Source organism: Hydra vulgaris, chromosome 11, assembly GCF_038396675.1.
Source record: "Hydra vulgaris chromosome 11, alternate assembly HydraT2T_AEP".
NCBI classification, from domain to species: Eukaryota; Metazoa; Cnidaria; class Hydrozoa; order Anthoathecata; family Hydridae; genus Hydra; species Hydra vulgaris.
The window spans coordinates 13,645,001-13,669,716 of record NC_088930.1 but is presented as its reverse complement, the minus strand read 5'-3'; the positions used below and the strand labels follow the sequence as shown (position 1 = coordinate 13,669,716).

General features: G+C 25.1%; 2 protein-coding genes across 6 annotated transcripts in view; one reads left to right on the top strand and one right to left on the bottom strand.

Annotated features, from left to right (window-relative positions):
• The window catches only part of LOC100201455 (uncharacterized), a 29,822-nt gene extending 23,610 nt beyond the window's left edge, over positions 1 to 6,212 (top strand). For 4 of the 5 annotated variants that reach the window (XM_065810176.1, XM_065810179.1, XM_065810177.1 and 1 more), the window contains 3 exons: positions 5,062 to 5,370; positions 5,528 to 5,586; positions 5,678 to 6,212. In XM_065810176.1, coding sequence (XP_065666248.1) covers positions 5,062 to 5,370; positions 5,528 to 5,586; positions 5,678 to 6,023 — 714 coding nt within the window. In that variant the 3' untranslated portion in view covers positions 6,024 to 6,212. Of the gene's footprint in view, positions 1 to 4,869; positions 4,974 to 5,061; positions 5,371 to 5,527; positions 5,587 to 5,677 lie in introns of those variants that run through there. The other variant, XM_065810178.1, reaches the window with a different exon arrangement.
• An 11,642-nt stretch (positions 6,213 to 17,854) lies between these two features.
• Positions 17,855 to 24,716, bottom strand: part of LOC100205064 (26S proteasome non-ATPase regulatory subunit 3) — a 56,494-nt gene continuing 49,632 nt past the window's right edge. Inside the window, exon 15 of the mRNA XM_065810175.1 lies at positions 17,855 to 18,007. Coding sequence (XP_065666247.1) covers positions 17,936 to 18,007 — 72 coding nt within the window. The 3' untranslated portion in view covers positions 17,855 to 17,935. The remainder of the gene's footprint in view (positions 18,008 to 24,716) is intronic.

The following is a 24,716-nucleotide window of genomic DNA, read 5'->3' as shown; positions in this document are numbered from 1 at the left end:
TGCTTATGACACAAACCTATTACATACCAAAAAATCGTACATTTCTCTATGTAAAAACACAAATTCGGATCGAAAAGGTATTGCTCACTGGTTAAATGCTACCCTAATATGTTTAAACGCAAAAAAAACTGAACTTATCTTTTTTTCATCTTCTATAAAAAAACACAATCAAAATAACAATTCTAAAATTAAAGTTAAAATTAATAATAAACGGTTATATTCTACATAAGTTATTAAATATCTCGGTGTTTTGATCGACTGCAATCTCTCGTGGCATTTTCATATTGACGAGCTACGCAAGAAACTAACTCGAGCTAACGGCGCACTTTCAATAATTCATTATTGTTTCGATAATTTCACACTAAAGAATATTTACTGTGCATTATTTTTATTACATCTTAGTTACAGTTGTCAAATTTGGGGTCAAAATGACAAGTATTACATCAAAAAATTGATGTCCTCTCAACGTCAGTCTATAAAAACTATATTCTAACTTATTGACATGATTTCCACTAAATATTTAAAATATACTCTTTTTTTTTTTAATTATGATTACTACAACTATTATCATTAACTTCTTGTTTGTTTATTTTTTATTATTATCATCAAAGTATGATTTTTAAATGTTTACTTTCTTTATGTTCTATGTGTGTATGCTTATTATTAATCATATTATATTTAAAAACTGACGTCACTCCTTTGATCAGAATTCTGTTTGAGTGACACCATCCTTACCAATCATTTAGTTATTATTATTAAATACTTATAATTAATTTACTCATTATTATATTATTTGATATTATTATCATTTATATATATATACACACACACACACACATATATATATATATATATATATATATATATATATATATATATATATATATATATATATATATATATATATATATATATATATATCTATATATATATATAATTATTATTATTATTATTATTATTTTATTAAGCAATTATTTTTGCTTACTACAATCAAGTTATGAAATTTATTACTACTATAATTATTATTGTTATTATTATTATTATTATATTTATTATTATTATAATATTATTGTATGATTTAAAAAAGGAAAATAAATATCTTGTTTTTGTTGTTGTTGTTGCAAAATCAAAATTTGAAGACATTACAAAGAAATATTAACAGACAAATAGAATTGTTACAAACTAATAGAAATGACGTCACTCCTTTGATCAGAATTCTGTTTGAGTGACACCATCCTTACCAAAATGAAAAATGAAAATAAAATATAAGTAAACTAAAAAAAATAAAAAATAATAAAAAAAAAAACTAGATAGACAAATTTACGGTATCATAATTTGTATTATAATTCTTATTGGTTTGTAACAATTCTATTTGTCTGTTAATATTTCTCTGTAATATCTTCAAATTTTGATTTTATATTTATATCCAGAGTTTTAAATTGTAATTTTATCTTTTGAAAATGTAATACGTTAACTACGAAACATGTCAAGATATATATATATATATATATATATATATATATATATATATATATATATATATATATATATATATATATATATATATATATATATATATATATATATTTATATATATATATATATATATATATAAACAATTTTAAATTGTATTCTACAAAATAGAGTACTCAATGTTTTTAAAAGAACAGAGCAATTATAAATTAGTAGAAAATCACTTAAAAATTGAGGAAAAAAATGAGAAAAATGAGAAAAATTTTTGTTAAGTGATTTTCTACTAATTTATATATATAGACATATATATTATATATATATATATATATATATATATATATATATATATATATATATATATATATATATATATATATATATTATATATATATATATATTATATATATATATATATATATATATTATATATATATATATATATATATATATATATATATATATATATATATATATATATATTATATATATATATATTATATATATATATAAATTAGTAGAAAAAAAAAAGTGATTTTCTACTAATTTATATATATATATATATAAATATATATATATATATATATATATATATATATATATATGTATATATATATATATATGTGTGTGTGTGTGTGTGTGTATATATATACATATATTATATATATATATATATATATATATATATATATATATATATATATATATATATATATATATATATATATATATATATATATATATATATATATATATATATATATATATATATATATATATATATATATATATATATATATATATATATATATATATATATATAGTATTATACAGTTATTTATATATGCCGCAAATACCAAATTGAAAGAAATATTGCGCAAGAATTAATTTGCGTAGTTTTACTATTTGTCATAGCAGTATGTAATTTAATGAGATTTTATTAATATTAGATCTAAAAATAAATCTTTAAAATCCACTCACGTAAAAATAGGAGAAATTCGGTCAACCTCACTCACATAAAACGTTAGGAGAACAGGAGTAATTCCTCCTCGCTGAATCTCTCTCAAGGTGATTAAATTGACCCCAGTTAGCATCAGCATCGCAGCTGAAGTTGATCAGGAAGCTGAAATATCAGCTGCAATCCCTTATCTGATGATTCATTCGAAAAATTTGTCATTACCAGAAATACTGTCTAATTGAGTTATACTTTATTTTATTATTATTTTGTTATTTTAATGTAGAAAAAACTTTCAACTTATAAATAAGTAAATTTTTGATTTACTTATTTTATTTTCGTTATTTTGCATTTTATAATAACGATGACGATAAGTACTCTATAAATAAGCAAATATATAGTAAACTTTTGCATTCGGAATTTTTTTCATCTAAATCGTTAAAATGACATACTGTACACGGTTGTTTATTAAAAACCTATAGATGTGCATGGCTAATTTAGATTAGTTTTTTTAAAAAAACTGTTTGTTTATAGCCTTTTTGAATTCATTTTAGCTTTATTTTATTGTAATAATATGAAGCCTGTTTAACTGATCGCTCTTTAATTAATTTGACAACTTAGGCTGATGCCATAATTTGACAACTTGGGCTAATGCCATAAGACTATTATGAGGTTTAGCTTGAGAATAGTTTTAATTTTTAAGTTCATTCATAGAAAAAGATAAAATCTTACATTTTAAGATAAAAACATTTTTATAAAACTAAAATTATGCAAAACTTATTAGTTTTATAATTTGTTGGTAAAATAAAATTAATAATTAAAAAAGGTTTAATATTTTAAAACTTGATTTAAATGTATAAATATGTTTGTCACCTTGCTTTAGACTACGAAGTTGTTTCTCTTTTGATCAAAGTTAATTTATCATCATGGGTTGAATAATTCAAATAATAGTTGTATGTTATGATGATATAAAGCTATTATTTAGTTAAGTTTGATTCAATTTTTTAAAATAACTAAAATTTTTAAATTTTAAAATTTAAGAAAAACTTTTTTTTTCTTTAATGTTTTATAATTGTATTTAAAGTTTATGTTATTAGCTTTTTTTTTTAAACCAATAATATAATTTTGTGTATATATATATATATATATATATATATATATATATATATATATATATATATATATATATATATATATATATATAGATAGATAGATAGATAGATAGATAGATAGATAGATAGATAGATAGATAGATAGATAGATAGATATAATCATGGCTTAACGCAAATAACTTTTAAACTCATTACAACTGCGGAAATAGTCTTAGGAGAACATGTTATTTAAAATAACAATTGTAATCAATTAAAAATAACTAATTTTAATTGAATATATTTGCTTTTCATAAAAATAAAATAGCTAAAAAGTTCACATATAATTTTTTAACAAATGAATTAACTCTTTTTATTAACACAAATAACAGACATAAATCCCTAAAATATTTACCTTTAAAACTTATTTATTGCTTCACATTTCTAACTTAATTTGCTTTTCGTTGTTTTGTTGTTCTTCTTCTTTTTTTGTTGTTGTAAGTCACTTCCTGATGATATTTTCCTTAAATTTTGCATACATTCTCTTGGTTGATGACGATACAATATTCAATAATTAGTTTTGCAATAAGTTAATTAGTTAATTTTAGTTAAGTTTATTTTTTTATATGGGAAGAAGAAGAACTTTTATATGGGATTAGCAAAACTTTATGAAAAGTAAATTAAACCGCAATGGCTTAATAAAATAGTAGTATCAGAAAAAATTGATTGCAAAATTTGTGTTTTAATAACATATAAAAGCATCGAATTTTAAAAGTTCGTTTTTAATTTTACTTGTTATTTTTTGTTTTTTATTAACATTCAATTCAATTATAATCAATTAGTTGCACTTATTTTTATTCATAGTTTACTTTTGTTTTTGATTTCTTATTAAAAACAAAATCGTTTTGTTTCCTATTGCAAAAACGTATTCATTTTTTCCGAAATAAAATACTTCTGAGAATGAATGGAATCATTTTTAAATAAAAAAAATAAGCCACCGTGTTATAAATAAAAAATCAAATTTTGATTTTTTAAAAACTAATAATTATCATTTCTAATATTATTTTAAATAACATAATTTTTTATAATAACCATTGTAAATAAAGACCTAAAAAGTTTAAAATATCGGTTTGGTTTATAAACGTTTTCTTACTTCTCAAGTGCTATTTACATTTTTCATAAGCGTGTTGTTTGCATTTAATCTACAATTTAAACACGCCAACGTATATTTGAAAAACAATGTTATCTAAATTTATCTTCTTTTTTTTTATTGTTTTTTTAAAATAGCAAAGATTTTTAATAACTTTATTATATTTTAAAGTTAATCCAATATTTTAAATAGTACAATGACGTTTATCACTTAATTTTTAACTGTGCACATGTAACTTTCGTGCACACTTACAAACGTACACACACGCACTCACGAACACACACTCACACACAGAGTACTCGTGGCAAAGGTCAATCAAATAACAATAAATTATATATATATATATATATATATATATATATATATATATTTAAAAATCAAAACTAATTTATTTACAGAGACTCGATAAAAAGAAATTTAATTGTTCTTGGCCTTCTAAAATTGATTTGCTGAATTCTAGAGATGTTAAATTTTTAAAAAGATGTTCCAGCACCCAACACATTCATTTTAAAAAAGTTGAAAAAAGTCCATCAATGAGCACTTATAGTAGCTTGCCTAATGTTTGTCAAGACAACCCAAGTGAACTGAAGTCAGGCGATTGCCAAACTCAAAGTGAGCTTATCATTAGAAATCCAAATGTAAGCTGTAGTAATAGAAGTGGTATCCCCTCTCTTCAAGTAAACGGGGAAGAGCTTTTTTACGATGAGGTAAGTAAGATAGATTTTAAGAACTTCTTTTAAAATAAGGATTTTTTTTTCTATGCTTTATGTGTAGTACAAGAATTTTTTTATTTAATATTCTAAGTTTATTAGTTTTATTGTTGTTATTGGTTACAAAAATCTTACCAGTTTAACGTCTTTTTAGACATTAGAGGAAATAGACGAGGGACAAATGCAATGCATAATGCAATATCAAAAGAGCAGGTTCTTATATAAACGCAAAATCTCTTAAATTCGTTTATGATCTGTTTAACTGAAATTTCCTTCTAAATTTTTTAATTTTTTGTTTATATAGGTCACTAATTGTAATAAAATCAATGTCTGTTCAAACGATTATCCCTCAGTATATCCCGGCCTTCTATATCGAAATATCTGTGATACCTAGTCATGAAAATCAAGTGTGGTGTTCAAGAGTGTACCCGTCAAAAGATGGAATCATTGATATAACGATAAATGAAATGTTTGAAATACAAGCTAATGATGAAGACATAAAACAAAGATCGCTTATCATATCGGTTAATCCTATTATAGGCAATTTTAAACTTTATGCAGAAACAGATCTTGCCTATTTAGACACACCTAATGCACAAGAAATTTATTTGGGTGGTTTTTTAAAAGGTGTTTACACACTCTCATGTTAAATTTTTAAAAGCATCAATAACTTTTGTGATTGGTTGAAACGCTTCGATATCTTTTTCAACGGATTAAAGTTTCTAAACATGCTTTTGGAAAAATCAAACTTTTTTTCCACGTTTAAATTTAAAAAAAAAGAATATTGTAAAACACTTATCTAATGACGTTTTATAGAAGAAAAAAACTTCAAATTTAAACGATTTCAGTTAAACGTAGTAATGATAATAATGATAATAACATCAATAATAATAACAACAATTATAAAAATAATTATAATTACAAAATTTATTAAAAATAAATTCTATGGGTAACTAAAGGCGGAGCTAATAAGCTTGAGCGCCACTATGTTTAAACATATTGTGTGTGATAATTGCATTGCTTGAACTGATCATATTTGGTAAATATATTTGGCATATAAACAATATATACCATAGAGTCTTATAATTATTAGCAACCTCTAAAGGGATAAAGTTTAATGTATTAAATATAAAATTATGGTAGCTATTGTATTTTAAAATAACTTTAATGTAAAAATATTTTGTCGACACTAGCTTATTTTCATAGACATATAAAACATTATTTATTAAATAATAAAAAAAGAACTTTTATAAGTAGCTGAATTGTTTAATAAAAACAAGCTGTCAACGAGTTTAACCAAAACTAGACATTTTTTTATCACCTCAATTAAAGAGATATAACTCTAACTATTTGGAACTTCCAAATATCAGCATTAGGAATCTATATAAAAATAAGAACAACATTAAAATAATGTTTCTTGACGTTGACAAAAATGTCACCAGTAAAAATCATAAACTTAATCAGAAATTAAATTTTTTAAAAGATCAACTTTATAAGGTTGATCTTTTTAAAAATTCAATTTCAAACCTAGATCAAATTAATGTACATCTGCTTCTCTTTATTCATTGTTTTCTCCATTATTTATTTTTATCTCAATTATGTTAACATTGCAACACTAATAAAACATAACTGAAAAAACTTTTCAACAAACAAAAACATATAACTAATAGTATACACCGTCACAATAAAGAATGTTGTTTAAAAATTTAAAAGTTCTAAATGTTTACCAAATAAATATATATTACCTTCTGACTTTTCTTTATAAAGTTGGTAAAAAAAAATAAACCAAAATATCTTGAAAACGTTATTTACAAATATAATTAGTAAAATAAAAGACAAAAGCTCAGAAATTAAGTTTTTACCATCTTCGAATCCATTTTTCTAACAAGGCAAGAAGTTGAACATTAATTTTTTACTTAATATTAGACGTAGTCCATAAGCTTTCTCAAAAAAATGATAAAAAATGTGTGAAAAATGTTATAGAGTTCTTACAAAATGACACATTACGGGAGAGGGGCTAAGTTTTGTTAAAATATAATCATGTAAAATTGATGGTTCTAACATAATTAAAAAAAAGAACTCGTGTGATCTATAAATATTAAGTTATAATTAAAGGTAAAAAGTGTTAAAATTTTATAAAAAATAATTGTAAAATTCATTCTTAAATAAGGTAGAATGCTTTAAAAAATAATTGTAAAATTCATTCTTAAATAAGGTAGAATGCTTTAAAAAATAATTGTAAAATTCATTCTTAAATAAGGTAGAATGCTTTAAAAAATAATTGTAAAATTCATTCTTAAATAAGGTAGAATGCTTTAAAAAATAATTGTAAAATTCATTCTTAAATAAGGTAGAATGCTTTAAAAAATAGTTGTAAAATTCATTCTTAAATAAGGTAGAATGCTTTAAAAAAAACTTTTGTAAATAAAAGTAAAAAGTTTTTTTTAAACATAATTTTCATAGATTAGATTAAAATTTATTAGAACAGTGGTACATGTTCTAAAGGACACGCAGGTCCATAAAATATGATGAACTCTGACAACGTGCCTTAGAATCATATAATACATGGGCGAGATAATTTACAAAATATACATATATATATATATATATATATATATATATATATATATATATATATATATATATATATATATATATATATATATATATATATATATATATATATATATATGTATATATTACAATTTATATAAGACAACAGTTATAAAACAAAAACTAGTTAGCCGGAACTGTATTTTTCAAAGTCGATAGAATTAATTTTAATTTTGAAGCTCTTGATATTTTTGGCGTAATTTGAAATTACCCTACTCCTCGAGTGTAAATATAGTTGTTAATTAAAAAGAAACTTGATTTATTTAGCCAAACTAAATTGTTCAGAATTTTGTAACATGTAATCATGTCTTGCTTAAGGCGACGAATTTCTAGTAGTTCCAAACCAATAACTCTAAGTCTATCTAAATATAAAAAGTTATTTAGGTTGGCAATTCTCTTGGTAAAACGTCTTTGTACTCTTTCAACTGCTTTTTTGATTTCAGTGCGGTTTGGCGACCAAATCGGAGAGCATTATTCTAAGATCGGTCTTATATAGGTAGTGTAGGCCTTTACGATAACACGTGGATCACGACTTTTAAAATACTTAAAGATTAGATATCCTTGAATGTTTGATACGCGGATGATATTTGAAATATGATTATCGTAATTTAAGTAAGAATCCATGGTCACACCAAGATCTTTTGGGTTTGTAGACCAGGTTAAATTATGATCTCCTAATTGATAGTTGTAATTTATATCTTTACAAAATGAAGTAGGCGCTATTCTATGAGTAAAACACTTATTATTGGCTACTTTTAACAGCCATTTTTTTGACCAGAGATAAACTTTATAAATGGTAACAGCAAGATCGTGAGAATAATCGGCATCCTTAAATGAACTATATAGCTTGGTATTGTTAGCATATAACATTAGAGAGCAATTAGGATCTTTTACTATAGAGGGTAGATCATTAACATATAACAAGAATAACGTTAGACCCAAAAGGCTACCCAAAACGCTATGTAGAAAACTTACTAAAGAAAACGTTTGCGTAAGCTGTGGTTCCTGGACAAGAGGAAGTACTTATCGACTTTCTTAACAGTAAAAATTGTTGATGAAATAAGTAGTCCTCTTCCAGATGAACTTGTTTGCGCTTAGAGAGTAAATAAACAAAATGGTTCAATGGGAAAATTAGTTATCCTCTCATTATTAAATACCAACGTATACCAAAAAGTTTATAATTAATATATTTTAGTGTTACTAATATCGTATAGAAATAGCAAAAAATGACATGCATCTAATGAAGGATTGGCAGTTCCACAAAAGAAAGTGTTCGTTCAAGAAGAGCGAAAACTGATAAAGATTCTTAAAGAGTCTTTAAAATTTTGGTCAAAAAACTCTTTTGGTTTGATGCAAAGAGGGCCAAATTTAAAAAGTGATTTGTACAAAAGGAATGAGTTTACATGTGGATATAATGTATAGGCGTGATCATAAAATAAGTGATACTTTTAAACCAATTCAAACTCGATCAACCACATATCAAAACAATCCTTACTAAATCTGATATATATATGTATATATATGTGTATATATATATATATATATATATATATATATATATATATATATATATATATATATATATATATATATATATATATATATATATATATATGTATATATATATATATGTATATATATATATATATATATATATATATATATATATATATATATATATATATATATATATATATATATAACTTTACAGTTTTATTGATTCTGTAAACAGAATTAAACTAATCATAAATCTTAGGTTACATTGTTTTAAAAGTCTCGGTAATACTTTTAAGTATCTATATCTGGGATCAGAATTAACTGTATCAAAACTGAAAACATTATCTGTTTAGTAGATGCTCCTTTTCTAAGCAATCGTTGTGGCAATTATTCATTATCCGAAGAAGACTAAAATACAGTCATATCACTATTCTTAAAGAAGCTTACTGCTGCAGAGTATATTTGTTATATGGTGACTTTTTTGATGTGTCAAAATAATTGTATTTATGAATGAACAACTAACTTTTTAACTTTAATTCATTTATGCATCATTTATTTACCAATATAGTTTTTTTGCTGTTCGATTTTAGTTCGATTTTCAATTCATTTTTTATCGTGTGTGTGATAAAATCATACAAGTTTTTTATATTATTTTGTTAAAATCATTTTGTATTCACATTTTAACATGATTTTATTTTACAAAACTTAGCGCCGCTCCCGCAATGAGTCATTTTGTAAGAATACTACAACGTTTTTTTTAATTTCGAGCCTTAAATACGGATAGGCCTTATATTATGTATTACTAAAAACATTTTATAAAATCTCATAGTTTTAAAACCGAATTTCGAGCGAACGAAACATTTTTTAATTTTTATTTCCCAACAGGTTTTCTTTATATTCTGAGCAAAATATAAAAAAGTCAAGCAATTTTGTGGGGGTCACTATTTGATTTTACCTGATTCTTACAAAAAATTCTTTGTCTGATTCTTATAAAAAAATGCCACACCTTTAAAGTAAAGTTGTTTTGCCGAATTTTAATTTTGAAATATCTATTACTTTTTGCCTTTTTAGAAATAAACTAAAAAACCTTATTCTTTCATAACATAATATATTGAGTTATTATTAGTAATCAAAGTTAAAAATATATTTTGATCTACTTTTTTATTGTCTATATACATGTTAACGTTTATTGAAGTTTATTCCTACTTATTTTATTTATTGTTATTTATTTTATTTATTTAACTTATATGTTGTTTTACGCCTGTATAAGATTCTGATAGAAAAGGCTTTTAAACACGTATTTTATGAAGTTATAATTTCAAATTAAAATGTCGTGTGCTTTTGACATTGGTTTTAAATTTTTGACGGAAATTTAGTATAATATTATACTACGCTTCCGTAATGGTGAAACCATTAATATCTTAACTAGGGTTTTGGTAAATAGTATTAGTTAATTTCACGAAATAGAAACCTTATTTTTGATACGTGTTGTTCTTTTTGTTATAGAGGATTTCAAAAACGCAATAGAAACATTGCGTAACTTTGATTTGTGCTGGCTAGGTTGCTTCTTTTCAAGAATTTATAGAATGCATAATTGACTGTTAAAGTGTATAAATTATTTTTTATATTGTGTTTAAACAGCTTTTTAAATAAATCGATTCAAAAATTTTAATGTACGCGACCTAAGACTAAAAGAATCCGTCCAAAAGAAATAACACTGATGTAAATTATTTTGATATGTTAGCACTGAGTTGCGGCCCTCAAATTTAGAAGTTTTTTTATAAGTTTAGAAGTAATTTAAGAGTAATTTTTTTTAAGAATTAGGCTAATTCCTGAAACTGTGGAAGCAACCCCAACAAGTTGCTTGAATTTTTTTATATGTTGATCAGAATATAGAATAAACTTGTTGGGCAAAAAAAAAAAAACTGAAAATGTTTTGTTCTCTCGGAATCCGGATTTAAGATTTTGAGACTTTTTGAAAATTTTATAGTAGTTTAGTTTTTACCTCCTTTCCTAACTTTAATCCCTTTTTTATTTTAAAATCCATTTTTTAATCCATTTTTTCGCATAGCAAAAAGTTCCGCATTACTTTTGTAATTAAAGTGGAATACCTCTTAGAAATATCGACTTTTTCAAAAAAAAAATCTATTTTTATTTAGAATTGATTTAGATAACTGTAATCTGAAGACCATTTTTGAAAATTTTGTAAATTTCTCTAAAAAATTAAGAATTTTATTTTACGCGTCCCTAACAACCACCATAGCAACGGTTATAGTTTTAATTGGTTCTTTAATGATCCTCAAATACATGTATAGTATGCAACCTGCTAAAAGAAAGTATTAAACATTGTAGATTTTAGGATAATTCGGTTTCAGCAATGAAAAGCGGCTAAGTAAAATAATATTGATATTACGCGTCGTAATACGTGGAAAGCAGGTTGTACAGATCAAACAATTTTTTATCATTACTCAAATTTTTATTTTGAATTCTCTATTAGAATCTGAGATTATTATGACTGCGCGAAGTGCATATTTTTGAATATCAGCCATTTATTTGCCAGGTCAACATAACTAACTGTAATTTTACAATTCTATTTCGTTTAGTATAGGTCTTTCGTATGGTCAATATCCATTTTGTCAATATGGTTTACTTCCAATATAATCATTAAGGGGGTATGCTACCAATATCAGATTTAACCCGAAAGCTCTCTTTTAGAAAAGTTGTTGTAGGGCCTATCCTTATATTAAGGCTTGAAATTTAAAAAAGATGTTATAGTATTCTTACAACATGGCTCGTTACTGCAGAAACTTGACGTTTTTTTAAAATAAAAACATCCCAAAATATCATGATATAAGATAAATTAAAAATTAAACAAAAGTCGAACAGCAAGAAAACTATGATGCATATTAAATGAAACATAAATCAAACATTTAAATGTATTTCTATATAAAAAATAGTTGTTTATTAAATAAAATACAAGTTATGCATCGCATCATACACATATTTTACTCTGGTGCAGTAAGTTTCTCTAAAAATAGTGATATGAAATTATTTTATAGGTTTTTTTTGTTTGTCTTCTAAATAACTTTTGGACAAAGAAAAGTTAAGAAAAAATTTGTACACGAATTTAAGTGCATATGTGAAGGAATTTTTCACGAATTTTCATGAATTTTCGAAATTATTCAAGAACGTCTAAAAAAATTATGGCTGTTTTACTATTTCCATCAAAATATCAAATAAACCATATAAATTAAAGTCATTAATTTTCATAAACACAAATCCTTTTTAAATTATCTCGTTCTTCACGAATACATTATGTAATGATGTATTCTCGCAGTTTAAAACAAAAAAACAAAAAGACTTTTAAAAATATTCTTCAGTAAAAATTCTTTCAGCTGCTTATTTTTTTTATCCTTTATATCCTTGAACAATATGCAATTACACAGTCTTTGAGTTATGTCCTGTATTCCAAATGATTAATATCTTTTTTTATGCACCAAATTCCCATAGCCTGATGAAATTATTACGCTTTCTATGCTTATTATGCTTTCTACCTATTTTATGGCAACTCTTATGCTTGTTCACTATGAAAGCGAAATCCTTTTGAAGAACTCTTATAAGCATTTGAAGGTTTATTTTTCTGGTCAATGTCATGCTTTTTGGCCTGATTTTCAAGAAATTGTGTGATGGATAAAGGCTTGTATATTTGAAGTGATTGAAACTATAAAGTCTCTTTATGCAAGTTCGCTTAAAGAGATGACACCTCTGTAGTTGGGATCAAGACCTTCACTAAAGCATGATTTTACAACTTCATTGAAAGCACTAGAGGCCTCTAAATCCTCAATTTCTTTTACCAGTCAGTTTTATTTTTTTAGGTTTTCAAAAGATTTATTTACAGATTAAACAATATCTAAAATTTTAATTTTCTTTACACCTTGAAAAGATCGAGAACAAGTCTTTTAAGAGAAGCAAAATTTTTTTTTGGTTATTTTGGCAATTATTTTCGTGCAGAGTTTCAAAAAACCTTCAACCCCATGATTTGCTTTAGAGTAGTACATATTTCATTAGAAGACACTGGATGTTAAGAAGTAACTAATCATTTGAGCAATTTTGAGATTTTATATTTATTGTAACAAGTACATTTTTCTCTCTAGTTGTTAATTTGGATGGACAGGGTAGTCTGGATACATTATAGCTGATTTGTTCTTCGTCATGAATTCGGCTATAATGGTCATGCAGAAGTAACAATCAGACACATGACTGGTTGTTTCAAGCCTCACCATGAGTATATAGAACAGCATTGATCTTTTCTTTCCCAGTAGCCATTTAGCTCAAAATACATGTGTGCTGCACTTATGAGGGGTTTAGCTTTTGTTGTGCTCGGCAAGTTTGATGCAAAAGTGACTTTAAAATGCAGCTTTGTTCAGATGATTAACGCAAGCTAGACTAGTTCATTTCATTGTGATTAATTGAAAAAAAATTAATCAAACTTATTTAGTGATCTGAAAAAAAAATTACATACATATTACCGAGCACTATTAATATAAAACACAGTATTACATACATATTAACAAGCAGTTTTACACAAAAAGCTGTACGTGATAGCGTAATTCTGTTTTCAGATTAGTAATCTGTTCAACGAGTTTTGTATATGTCAGCAAAAAAAGTAAAGAAGGAAAAAAAGATAGTTGCAAGTGAAATCGCCAAAGATAAAAAAAAACCATTTATTAAAAAGAAATTTTTTTCTGTTTGGTAATTTATCTCATCGCTAGGAACTGGCCAAACGAAAAATATTCTTCTCTTGCTCGTTATTTATACAATTAACTCTGGCCCCAGATATAGATATCTGTATTAGCGCAGCTTTTTATAAAATATAATCATTGTACGTTATGTTCAGCTGAAATATAAATCTGATATCAGCCGGCATTATCAGATTTGGTAAACATCTGTTTGATATGCGATTGATTAAATTTGAATTGATCAATCGCATTATTACGCATATTTCCGATCACACATATACATAGAAGTTAAGTAAACACGCTTAAAAAACTTTCTTGCTATTTTTATGAAGAATATATTGATATGAAGGCTCGTTTCATTTTTTCCAAATATTCTTTTTGGCTCTCTCTTTATAAAAATGGATGAACATTTTGACCATTTTTGATTTTTTAATTGATTAAAAGCTTCGATCTTTATCATTTTCAGTCAAGAATCTCTCATCAGATGTTTTATATAATTGAATACACCCTTTACAGTAATTTCTAAATTATAAAAAGAATCAGGATCTTTAGAACTTTGAACTGTTCATTTTTGATCATCTAGATAGCTTTGCACAAATTGTAACAATAAGCACATACCACTTACTGCACATACCACTTCCAATATCTCTGTGTCTCTGTGTTGGATTGAAGATTTTTTTCAGATGGATTTTACAAAGCATGTTTTTAGCAATAAGAAGAAATTGACACTACACTTAGTTTTATAACTTGTTTTCAAATACCTTTTTCTTTTCTCAAGTGCAGAAAATTCCTGATGCATTCAGGGATCACAGTTTATGTGTTCCCTGAATGCTAATCAGGGAACACATAAACGGTATTCCTGTAATAGACTATTGCCGTACTATTGCCGTGCCAATACAGAGAGAAAATTTGAATCTGAATTGTTTATTAATCGTCTTTTTAAATTTTACCAAGAACTTAGCCAGCAAAAAGGACTTCAACCTTTTAACAAGTCTTTATTTTTTTTAAATGAATTTAATATTTTTTCTTTAATATTTCTTCTTTAATATTTCTTCTTTAATATTTTTAATATTTCTTTTTTAATATTTTAATATTTCTTCTTTAATATTTTTAATATTTCTTCTTTAATATTTTTAATATTTCTTCTTTAATATTTTTAATATTTCTTCTTTAATATTTCTTCTAAATATATTTCTTCTCTTTCCAATACAGAGAGAAAATACTTTGAATCTGAATTGTTTATTAATCGTCTTTTAAATTTTACCAAGAACTTAGCCAGCAAAAAGGACTTCAACCAGCTAACAAGTCTGACATTTTTTTAAAATGAATTTAATATTTCTTTGCAAAAAAGAAATAGTAGGTGTGATAAATGTAAAATTTTTAAAACTTAAAATGCGGAAGGTAATTTAAGTTATTGTTACCGGGCTCAACAAAAGAAGATAAGAGCGTAAAAAAGATAGGAAGTCCAGAAAACCTATTCTTTGTTTTGGTTGACAAAATGTTTTAATGCTCTCCAAAGCTGTGATCTCAAACTTCTTTTATCTGAGGAACCTGTCTGTTTATAACATAACATCTGGATAAAACTGTTTCCTGTTATATCTGGTCTGAAGACCAGTTTGGCAGATCAGGAAATGATTTAGCATCTGGTATGGTATTCTAAAAAATTTAAAGTCTGTGTTTACTTTGGATCCACAACTTAAGAACCTTATTTTATGGAGTGATTCCTGCGTTCCGTCAAATAGAAACAGTGTTTAATACACACCCAGATGTGGAGTCTAAATCTGTTTAGCTTGTGTTTAAGAAGTTTAGCGTGTGTTTAAGAAGTGTGTTTAAGAAGTGTTTAAGAACACTCTAAATCTGTTTAGCTTGTGTTTAAGAAGTGGATGCGTTTGACATTGACCATAAGTTAAAAAAGACTAGTATGCCGTCCACTAAGTTGGATAAGAAAACTAAAGTTTGTTAGGCGCCAGAAACTTTTTAAAATTCTGTATCTAGAAGATGTTGATTTTTTGATATTCAGGCTGCAGCTAAAAGTTTCAACTTTACCAAAGTGTTTTTAACTCAAGTAAAGCAATTAAAATACTCGTTTATCATTCTTTCAATGTTTCATTTAAAACAAAAAATGCAGATGGCTTCACCACAGTTTTTCTAAAAATCATTAAGAGAGGAGAAATTTGAAGACTATGCTGTTTCCCTTAAACTGTTTATTCAGACTAAAAAAAGTATTTTGTTTTCAAAGAAAAAGAAAAAAAGGTATTAAAAATATGACGCTCTATATGCCAGAAATTGAGAAAAAAAAGTTTTGGCAGCTCTCTGTTTTTAGTTATTCGAAGTGCCCATTTCTCATGCATTCTAATTTCGTAATGTAAATATTTCTTGTAAACAAAATCTTGCTTTTGAACACAATCAAGTAATATTAATATCTGTAATATGGTTTACTTCAGACATTATTTACGTTTAATAAATTCATAACACGTTCAAAAATATCGATATTTATTAAATATCAATATTTTCACTATAACTAAATAATTTAAAGTAATTTTGGAAAAAATTTATAATTAAAAAAAAAAAATTTGATATTATTTGCGTTTTGTAAAATTTGTCCCGGAATTTGTATTATCTCAAAAGTGAAAAATTATTATTTTAAACACAAAATACACAACAACTTTTTAAAAATGGTTTATAAGTGGATTATATATTGGCGTAAACGACTTTTTAAAAAAAAAGTTTGTAAAAAGTTAATTTTTATTTTTAAAGTCTTTCAAAGTTTCAATCGCGCTTTTCTCAAAACGATAATTTGGTGACATTGAGCAAGATAATTCTGGGGAAATTCAAAGAACACTTTTTGAATGACAGACATATTTGAATAAGAATGCGTACTACAAATATACTACAAAAGTAGCAGAAATAATGAACTTTAAAGTTACAAGTCAAGACGCATAGATTTCTGATGATGAAGGACGCAACGAAGAGTAGGAACAAGCATGTGTTTCAAAGAAATAGTTGCATCGTTTGACAAAATGAAGCAATGCTTTGTCTTTGATGATGATAGCCATGATATGTTGTTTATAACATAAATTTGTAAACAGTAAGTATTGAGAATCTTCAAGTGAAGAACCTAATGCAATCTTTAATTAAAGCATATTTTAATAAAAACTTGTATAAATTTTTTTATATACAAGTGCTTTTCTACGCGTAAAAATAGTCTTTTATTTTCAGTTTTCGTAAAAAAGAATACAAAAGTCTAAATTTAAATAATAAAGTTCTGCAAAATCTTAATAAGGCGGTCATTTTTTGCACCGATGGTGTTCGTTTAAAACAATATTTTTTTGGAGATCAAAAATGTACTTTCTATAACAGAAGAAAATAGAAAGTTGAGATTCTTTATATACATTCTATTTAGAAAATCTTTTGCTCTTAGATTAAGCATTACTATTACTTATACTTACAAAATTCTTTTAACGGCATAATTGCTGCTAAGGCCGACCTAATGTTTATTTGTTTTAACATCATAATTGCTGGCGCGTTAAATTGCGATTTATAATTTATTTCTGAATATTTACTTTTAAAAATAACATTGCTGATTAAAATAGATGGTACTTTAAATTCTTACAATATGAACACGAAGCAAAAAAAGAAAACCGGATTAAATTCATAACCAGAAAATTTCATTACAATTCTAAACTCGATGAATAAAAGAACTAATAAAAAAACTACGGAAACTCGTCATCTTCTGCGATTTCTTTAGCGTATTCTAAATCTTGCTTTTCGCGTTCACGTTGCTCCTAAATAAAAACAAAAAAAGTTCAGAAAAAAATATAAAAAGTCAAAGCACAAGCTTTTCGTCTTTAAATTTTCAATAAATTTGATAAGATTTGATTAAAAATTTAAAATTTTCAAAGTTCAAAAAACAATTAAGCAAACAATGGTTCGGAGAGTATATCGGTTGTCAACCTGGTGATTTGGTGGGCGGTAGGAACTTTTTTCGGTATAGAAAATCCCTCCTATTTTTAATATTTACAATTTTCTTTAAAAAAATAACAAAAAAACAATAATGGTCGTTTTAATCATAAAATTGCAGAAGTGACGAGAAAAACAATAAATGAAAAGCACATGGGTTATCTTAAAAATGTTTTAATACTGAATCACCGATGTTTAGAAAATACCCGTAATTTACAATCTCTTGTCAGTACATAGTTAGATTTCTAAATAAGAAACAAGTCAAATCATGTTAACATTTTCATTTTAGAGAAAAATAGAAAAAATATTTCGAAAAATTCCAAAAAAAAATACGCTCGTGACTATTCTTTGGAATATTTGCAATAACAAGTCAAATTATGTTATAATTTGAAAGTCAAAATTAATATTTTTAATTATAATGTTAATATTTTCATATTAGAGAAAAATATATAAAATTTTAAAAAATTTCTTAAAAAAAGAAATACGCTCGCGGCTATTCATTGGAATATTTGAAGTTGGGTTTCATCGAAAGCATCATAAATAAAGAAAACCCATTGTGTTTAATTTGTTAATAAAGCACTATCAAATGAATTTATCACCACAGCCATGCATCAAGATATACCTTAAGCCTTAAAAACTATAAAAGCATTGCCATTAAGCGACACTACAGTAAAGCGTAGAATAGAAGCAATTGCATTAAACTTATAAAATAAACTGATTATTTCTCTCTAAAATATGTTAATTTTCCATGCAATAGAATGAGTTTACCATAGCAACGTTTTATTGATGTCAATTGTACGTTATTTTGATGAAAATAATGTACTATAAGAAGAAATGCTCTTCAAAAAAATACTAATAAATAATACGGATACAACTGGATTATCCATATTTACTACTGTGAAATTATACTCTTCAAAAAAAAAAATCCTTTGAATAATTTTTGTTGAATAACTATTGAATAAAAATTGTTGCTTGCGCTACCGATGAAGCACCAGCAATGATATGCCGCTATAGTGGATTTGTTGTATTTTTGAAGACTGACGTACCAAATGTTTCATGTATTCATTGAGTGGTACCCAGACAACATCTTGTTGAAAAAATTTTTGTTGAAAGTCTTCATTCATCATTAAGTATAGTAATTCGAGCTGAAAATCAAATCAAACCTAATGCCAAAAATGATAGAATGTTTCAGCAGCTGTGTCAGAATGATAATGAAGATTTTATATGATTGCCCACAGTTCGGTGGCTGTCAAAGGGTACGCGTTAAAATCGCTTTGTACCATTACATGAAAGTATCAAACAATTTTTTATAAGTAGGAATAAAACCGCACCCTCCCAACAATCAACAAGACACTAATACAATACATTCTTATTAGTTGCTATAATATAACTCTTATTATTAGTTACCAAAGAAATGTGTCATTATTTATTGACACTATTGTGTCAATAAATAATGACACAATAGTGTCAATAAATTTTATTTATTGACACTATTGTGTCAATAAACAAAATTTATTCAATTCACTTATTGTCATTATTACTAAAGCAATTATTTAGCAATTAATAAATAATTATAAAGCAATTATTTATAAAAGATGAAGTATTTCCAGTAGATATTGAAAAGTTCAGTAGCCACCTTAATGAACTTAAATCTGATTTAAAGAGGCGATTTGAAGATATTTTGAACTTAAAGGTGTACGACTGAATAAAAAAATTCAGTAGTACACCTTTTTCTAAGCACACAAATGCAATATTTTAGTACACTAGAAAAACCAAATTTCTCTAGTGTACTAAAATTGCATTTGTATGCTTTGATTTTCTGTAACTTTATAAATTGTTTAAACAAAAGTGAGCGCTAAGAATATTTTATTAGCAATCGTGGTGAAAAATTGAATAGTAAGTATGAAAAGGTTGACTATCATTGGGATAAAGATTTTTATAATTACCTGCTATGCAGAGAAGCAAGGCTGTGTCTGTCTGCTATGCAGAGAAGCAAGACTGTGTCTGCCACAATCAAAACAAACGCTGCGTTTAACTATTATTTTGTAAGGTTCAGATCGATAAGATGTAGCATTTTTTCATTCACTTTATCAAATTTAACTTTCAATCAGTATACTATTGTTTCTTGATTAGTAATAAATTACGCACACACAAATTGAATGACATTAATTTTCTGAAGCTGTCACTGCTGAAAAAAACTGTTGATGGTGAAAAAAACCTGTTGACGTTTAACTTTTTTGTGCAATAAGTCTCTATTTATCTTAAGTCGGGCGTTAGTATCTGTTGCCATCATTTTGGTTTTCCCATTTATGTCTATTGAAGTCTGTTTTTTATTTTTTGTTTTTTTATTGATACAATTTTTAAAACAATTTTAATTCTTTATCTACTCCATTTTTTACATCTGCTATATGTAATTTTTTTTTACATCTGCTATATGTAATTTTGTTGTTATTCTTAAAGTGTGATGTGATTTACTTTACTGATATTTATCTAAATATTGACTTATTTTAATATTGATTAATTATTATAACATCATTTTTAAATAGTCTCATCTTCATCTGCTTCATTATAAAATATTGTAATTATTATTATTGATATCAAAATTTGATCAAAAATCAAATCTGTGTTTAAATGACATCATCCTTAACAGTCATTTCCAAATTACATTAACTATATGATGATTTACTTTAGTATGATTAATGTTATTATTATTATTTTTTTTTTGTATAATAATTTGTAATATAATGATAGAAAAATAAACACTTTGCCTTCATTAAATTACATAAAAATTCCTCTCTATGGTTTCTTCTTTTTTGTTTGTTTATTTATTTACTTTTTTTTTTTTTTCATTTTTCATTTTTCAGGAGAAAAATTAATAACTGTTGAAAATCTAATTCTATCTACAAAATCAAGACTATATTAAAAACATTTATAAGTAACACATTTTATCCTAGCTGATATCATTATCTCTTTTTGGTTGTTTAATAATAGTTTGAATATCTTAGTTAACGGCGATTCTACAAATAAAATGAGGGGGAGAATCCTTAAAAGTCATTAAAAAAAAAAAACTAAAATTTACCCGACTGAATTATGTAAATCACCCGACTAGCTGACTAAATTTGTAAAAAACTGACTATAACTTGAAAATCGCCTTCTTTGGGGGGGTGGAACACCCCAACAAGAAGGCGATTTTCAACACACCGTAAAATTGCCTCTGGTTAACGGTAATATTTTAATGATGAATTACTGATTTAAACTTATTTGTATCTTATCATCTCTATTATTAATATTATTAATGCTGTTGTTATTATAATAAATGTTTATTATGGTTTTAAATGTTTTAAATGAATATAAAAGTAAAAACAAAAAGCTTTGTTTTGTTGTTATTTAACTACCGCAACTTTTATAAAAACCTGGGTTTGTTTTAATTTTAAAAAAACCTGGGTTTGTTTTGATTTTAACAAGCACAGACTGTTTCATTATAAAAATGGTCAAGTAGATTAATAATTTGAAAAATGCATTTAATTAGATAAAAAAACATCAAAGTCGACTGAAATTACACAATGTAACAAAGGTCTTGGCCATTTAGATGTTTATTTATGCATTTTTTGCCGATGAATTTCATACTTTATTGATATAAGTAAGTATGTTGTATCAGTCTATTCTAACCCTTCACTGGGCCTGATTGCCATATGGCAACAAATACATTCGATTGAACTTAGCAATTTTAAACTTTTATTGTTGATTTTTACATGATGTTAAGCATTTCTGAAATTTTTTTTTTAATTTTAATTTTCATGCTATATTTTTTTATACAATGTTAAATCAATATAGAGAGAAACAGCCACAAATAATCATTAAGACTAATCCAAAATAGAGTCCTTTATTGACCAACATTTTTGCGTACAGAAGTACTACTCAAGCTCTGAGTTGACAGTGGCAGGATTTGAACCCGTATCGTACAACAGTCCTGGTTTTAATTTTTCGTTTGACAGTCTAACTAACTGAGCTATCCAGCCACATAAAAAATTGATAAAGTTATGTTGGTTTGCATGTTCTTAGACTAAGGCTACTTTTCTGATTATTTTTGGCAAAAAAATATTTTTTTAAAACAAAAATATCATAATTTACTCAGTAAATGGCTGATATTGTAGGGATAATTACATAGCACTTTTTCATATATTGAACGATATTTAGGAAGTTACTTTTAGTGAAAACAAAAAGAAAAAATGATTAGCTTTGATTATTGCGATTTTCTTGAGTGCAAAATTTCATTATTTTGACAGTCCTTGATATCTACCTTGCATTTCTTCCTTGAACAAAATATCACATGTTTTCAGGAAGAAGTTTATATGTGAATGGTTCTTGCAATTTTCTAGCAATCCACAAACTTCACAAAATCAGAAAATGCACAAAAAATTATTTTTCAACTTTGGTCATTCCAGTATTTTTAGTATTTGCTGGCTTTGAAGATCTTCTAAATAACTTTTTCAGATTTTGCTGGTATGTTTCAGATCATTATCATGCATAAAAACATACTGATTCGATAAATAATCTCACACCAGATAGAAATATTTGATGTTCCAAAATGTCCTAATAAATTTATTTTTTTTAATACATTTTATGTTCATAATTAAACTGATTGTACACAGATCTGATTTTTTAATCAATTTATTTTCTTTTTGATTTTTTTAGCAGTTTATCTTCTATTTTTTAGCAGTTTATCTTCTATTTTTTAGCAGTTTATTGTCTATTTTTTAGCAGTTTGTCTTCTATTTTTTAGCAGTTTATCTTCTATTTTTTAGCAGTTTATCTTCTATTTTTTAGCAGTTTATTGTCTATTTTTTAGCAGTTTGTCTTCTATTTGATAAGAAAACCTTTTTTATTGCTCTACCTTCTAATTTATTTTTTTTCCAGAGAATTTTTTACTTGTATGGACACCACTTTCTTTGTGTCACAGTAATGTCCTTTGAACACAGCATATTGAAATTTTTATTGTTTTTGAAATTTGGACTTTAGAATAGTCCTCTTCATGAGAAACCAGAAATCTTTCTCTTTAAGTAATGCTTAATTCATTTTACCAATTTTTAACAGCAAAATCAAACTTTAATATGAAAAATCAATTTTTAAACTTAAAAAAAAAGCTTAAATTTTTTAAGATATTAGACCGGGTGAATAAAAAAAAGCAATTGCTTTTACTCAGTAACTGGTCAGCTTTACGTAAATAAAATTTTTTAGCAATTTTGCTTAAGTTTTTATTCACATAAAGCTGAGCAATTACTGAGTAAATTGCTTAACTTTGCATGAATAAAAATTTGTGTGAAAATGATAAGTTTTTCTTCATATAAAACTGACCAATTACTGAGTAAAAGCATTGCTTTTTTTTATTCACCTGGCCTATTAACTATTAAAGATATTATTAATTGTAACCAAAAAAAAGATATTAATTGTAACCAAAGAAAAAATATTATTATTTGTAACCAAAGAAAAGATATTATTATTTGTAACCAAAGAAAAAGTATTATTAATTTTAACCAAAGAAAAGGTATTATTAATTGTAAACAAAGAAAAGTTATTATTAATTGTAACCAAAGAAAAGATATTAAAAAACAAATTTTAAAAAAATATATAGACTTTAACTAACTGGCATACTCTAATTAAATAATGAGATTCAAATTTTTAATTTATAAGGAAAAAAATTTAGTTTATCAATAAACAAATATAATCTAGCGAGTACATATTGTTTATTGAAATATAATGAAGTAGTCTAAATTATTACAGATATACTATATTTATAAACTAAAACATAAAGACATCATTAAAGTAAAAAAAAAAAAAACAATTTCAATATTTTTATTTTGAAAGCATAAATACATAACCTGCTTCAAACATTCTGTTAATAGTGTATTTATGTATGTATGTATGTATATATATATATATATATATATATATATATATATATATATATATATATATATATATATTATATATATATACATATATATATATATATATATATATATATTTATATATATATATACACACACACACAAGTATATATACAAACATGGGGTTGGGACAAAAAAGATTAACAAGTTTTTTTTGTCAACAGCATCACTTCAACGAAACTGCAAGCAATCACTATTGGATTTGGAATTTACTGGAAGAGAAAAAGTGAAGTTTATCAAACAAGATAACAATTAATAGACGACTTGAAAAGTTGTAAATTATATGAATCAGGAAAATAAGATGAAGGAAGTAAATTCCAAAGAACTCATGTTTGAAGAAAAAAACTAAACAAATAGGAATTTTAGGAGCACTTAGGAACAGTAAAAAGAAAAGACTTAATTAAATGGCGAGTAATGAGAATGAATTTAAGTAGATTACATAAGAGATGCAAGCTCTTTAGAGCAACGCCCATTATAGTATTTATAGAAAAAAAAAATTAAAGCATTATTATGATTATATGACAGTGGTTGAAAATTGGCTGCAAGAGCAGGTCCAACTATGTTTACAATGCGTTTTTGCACTTTG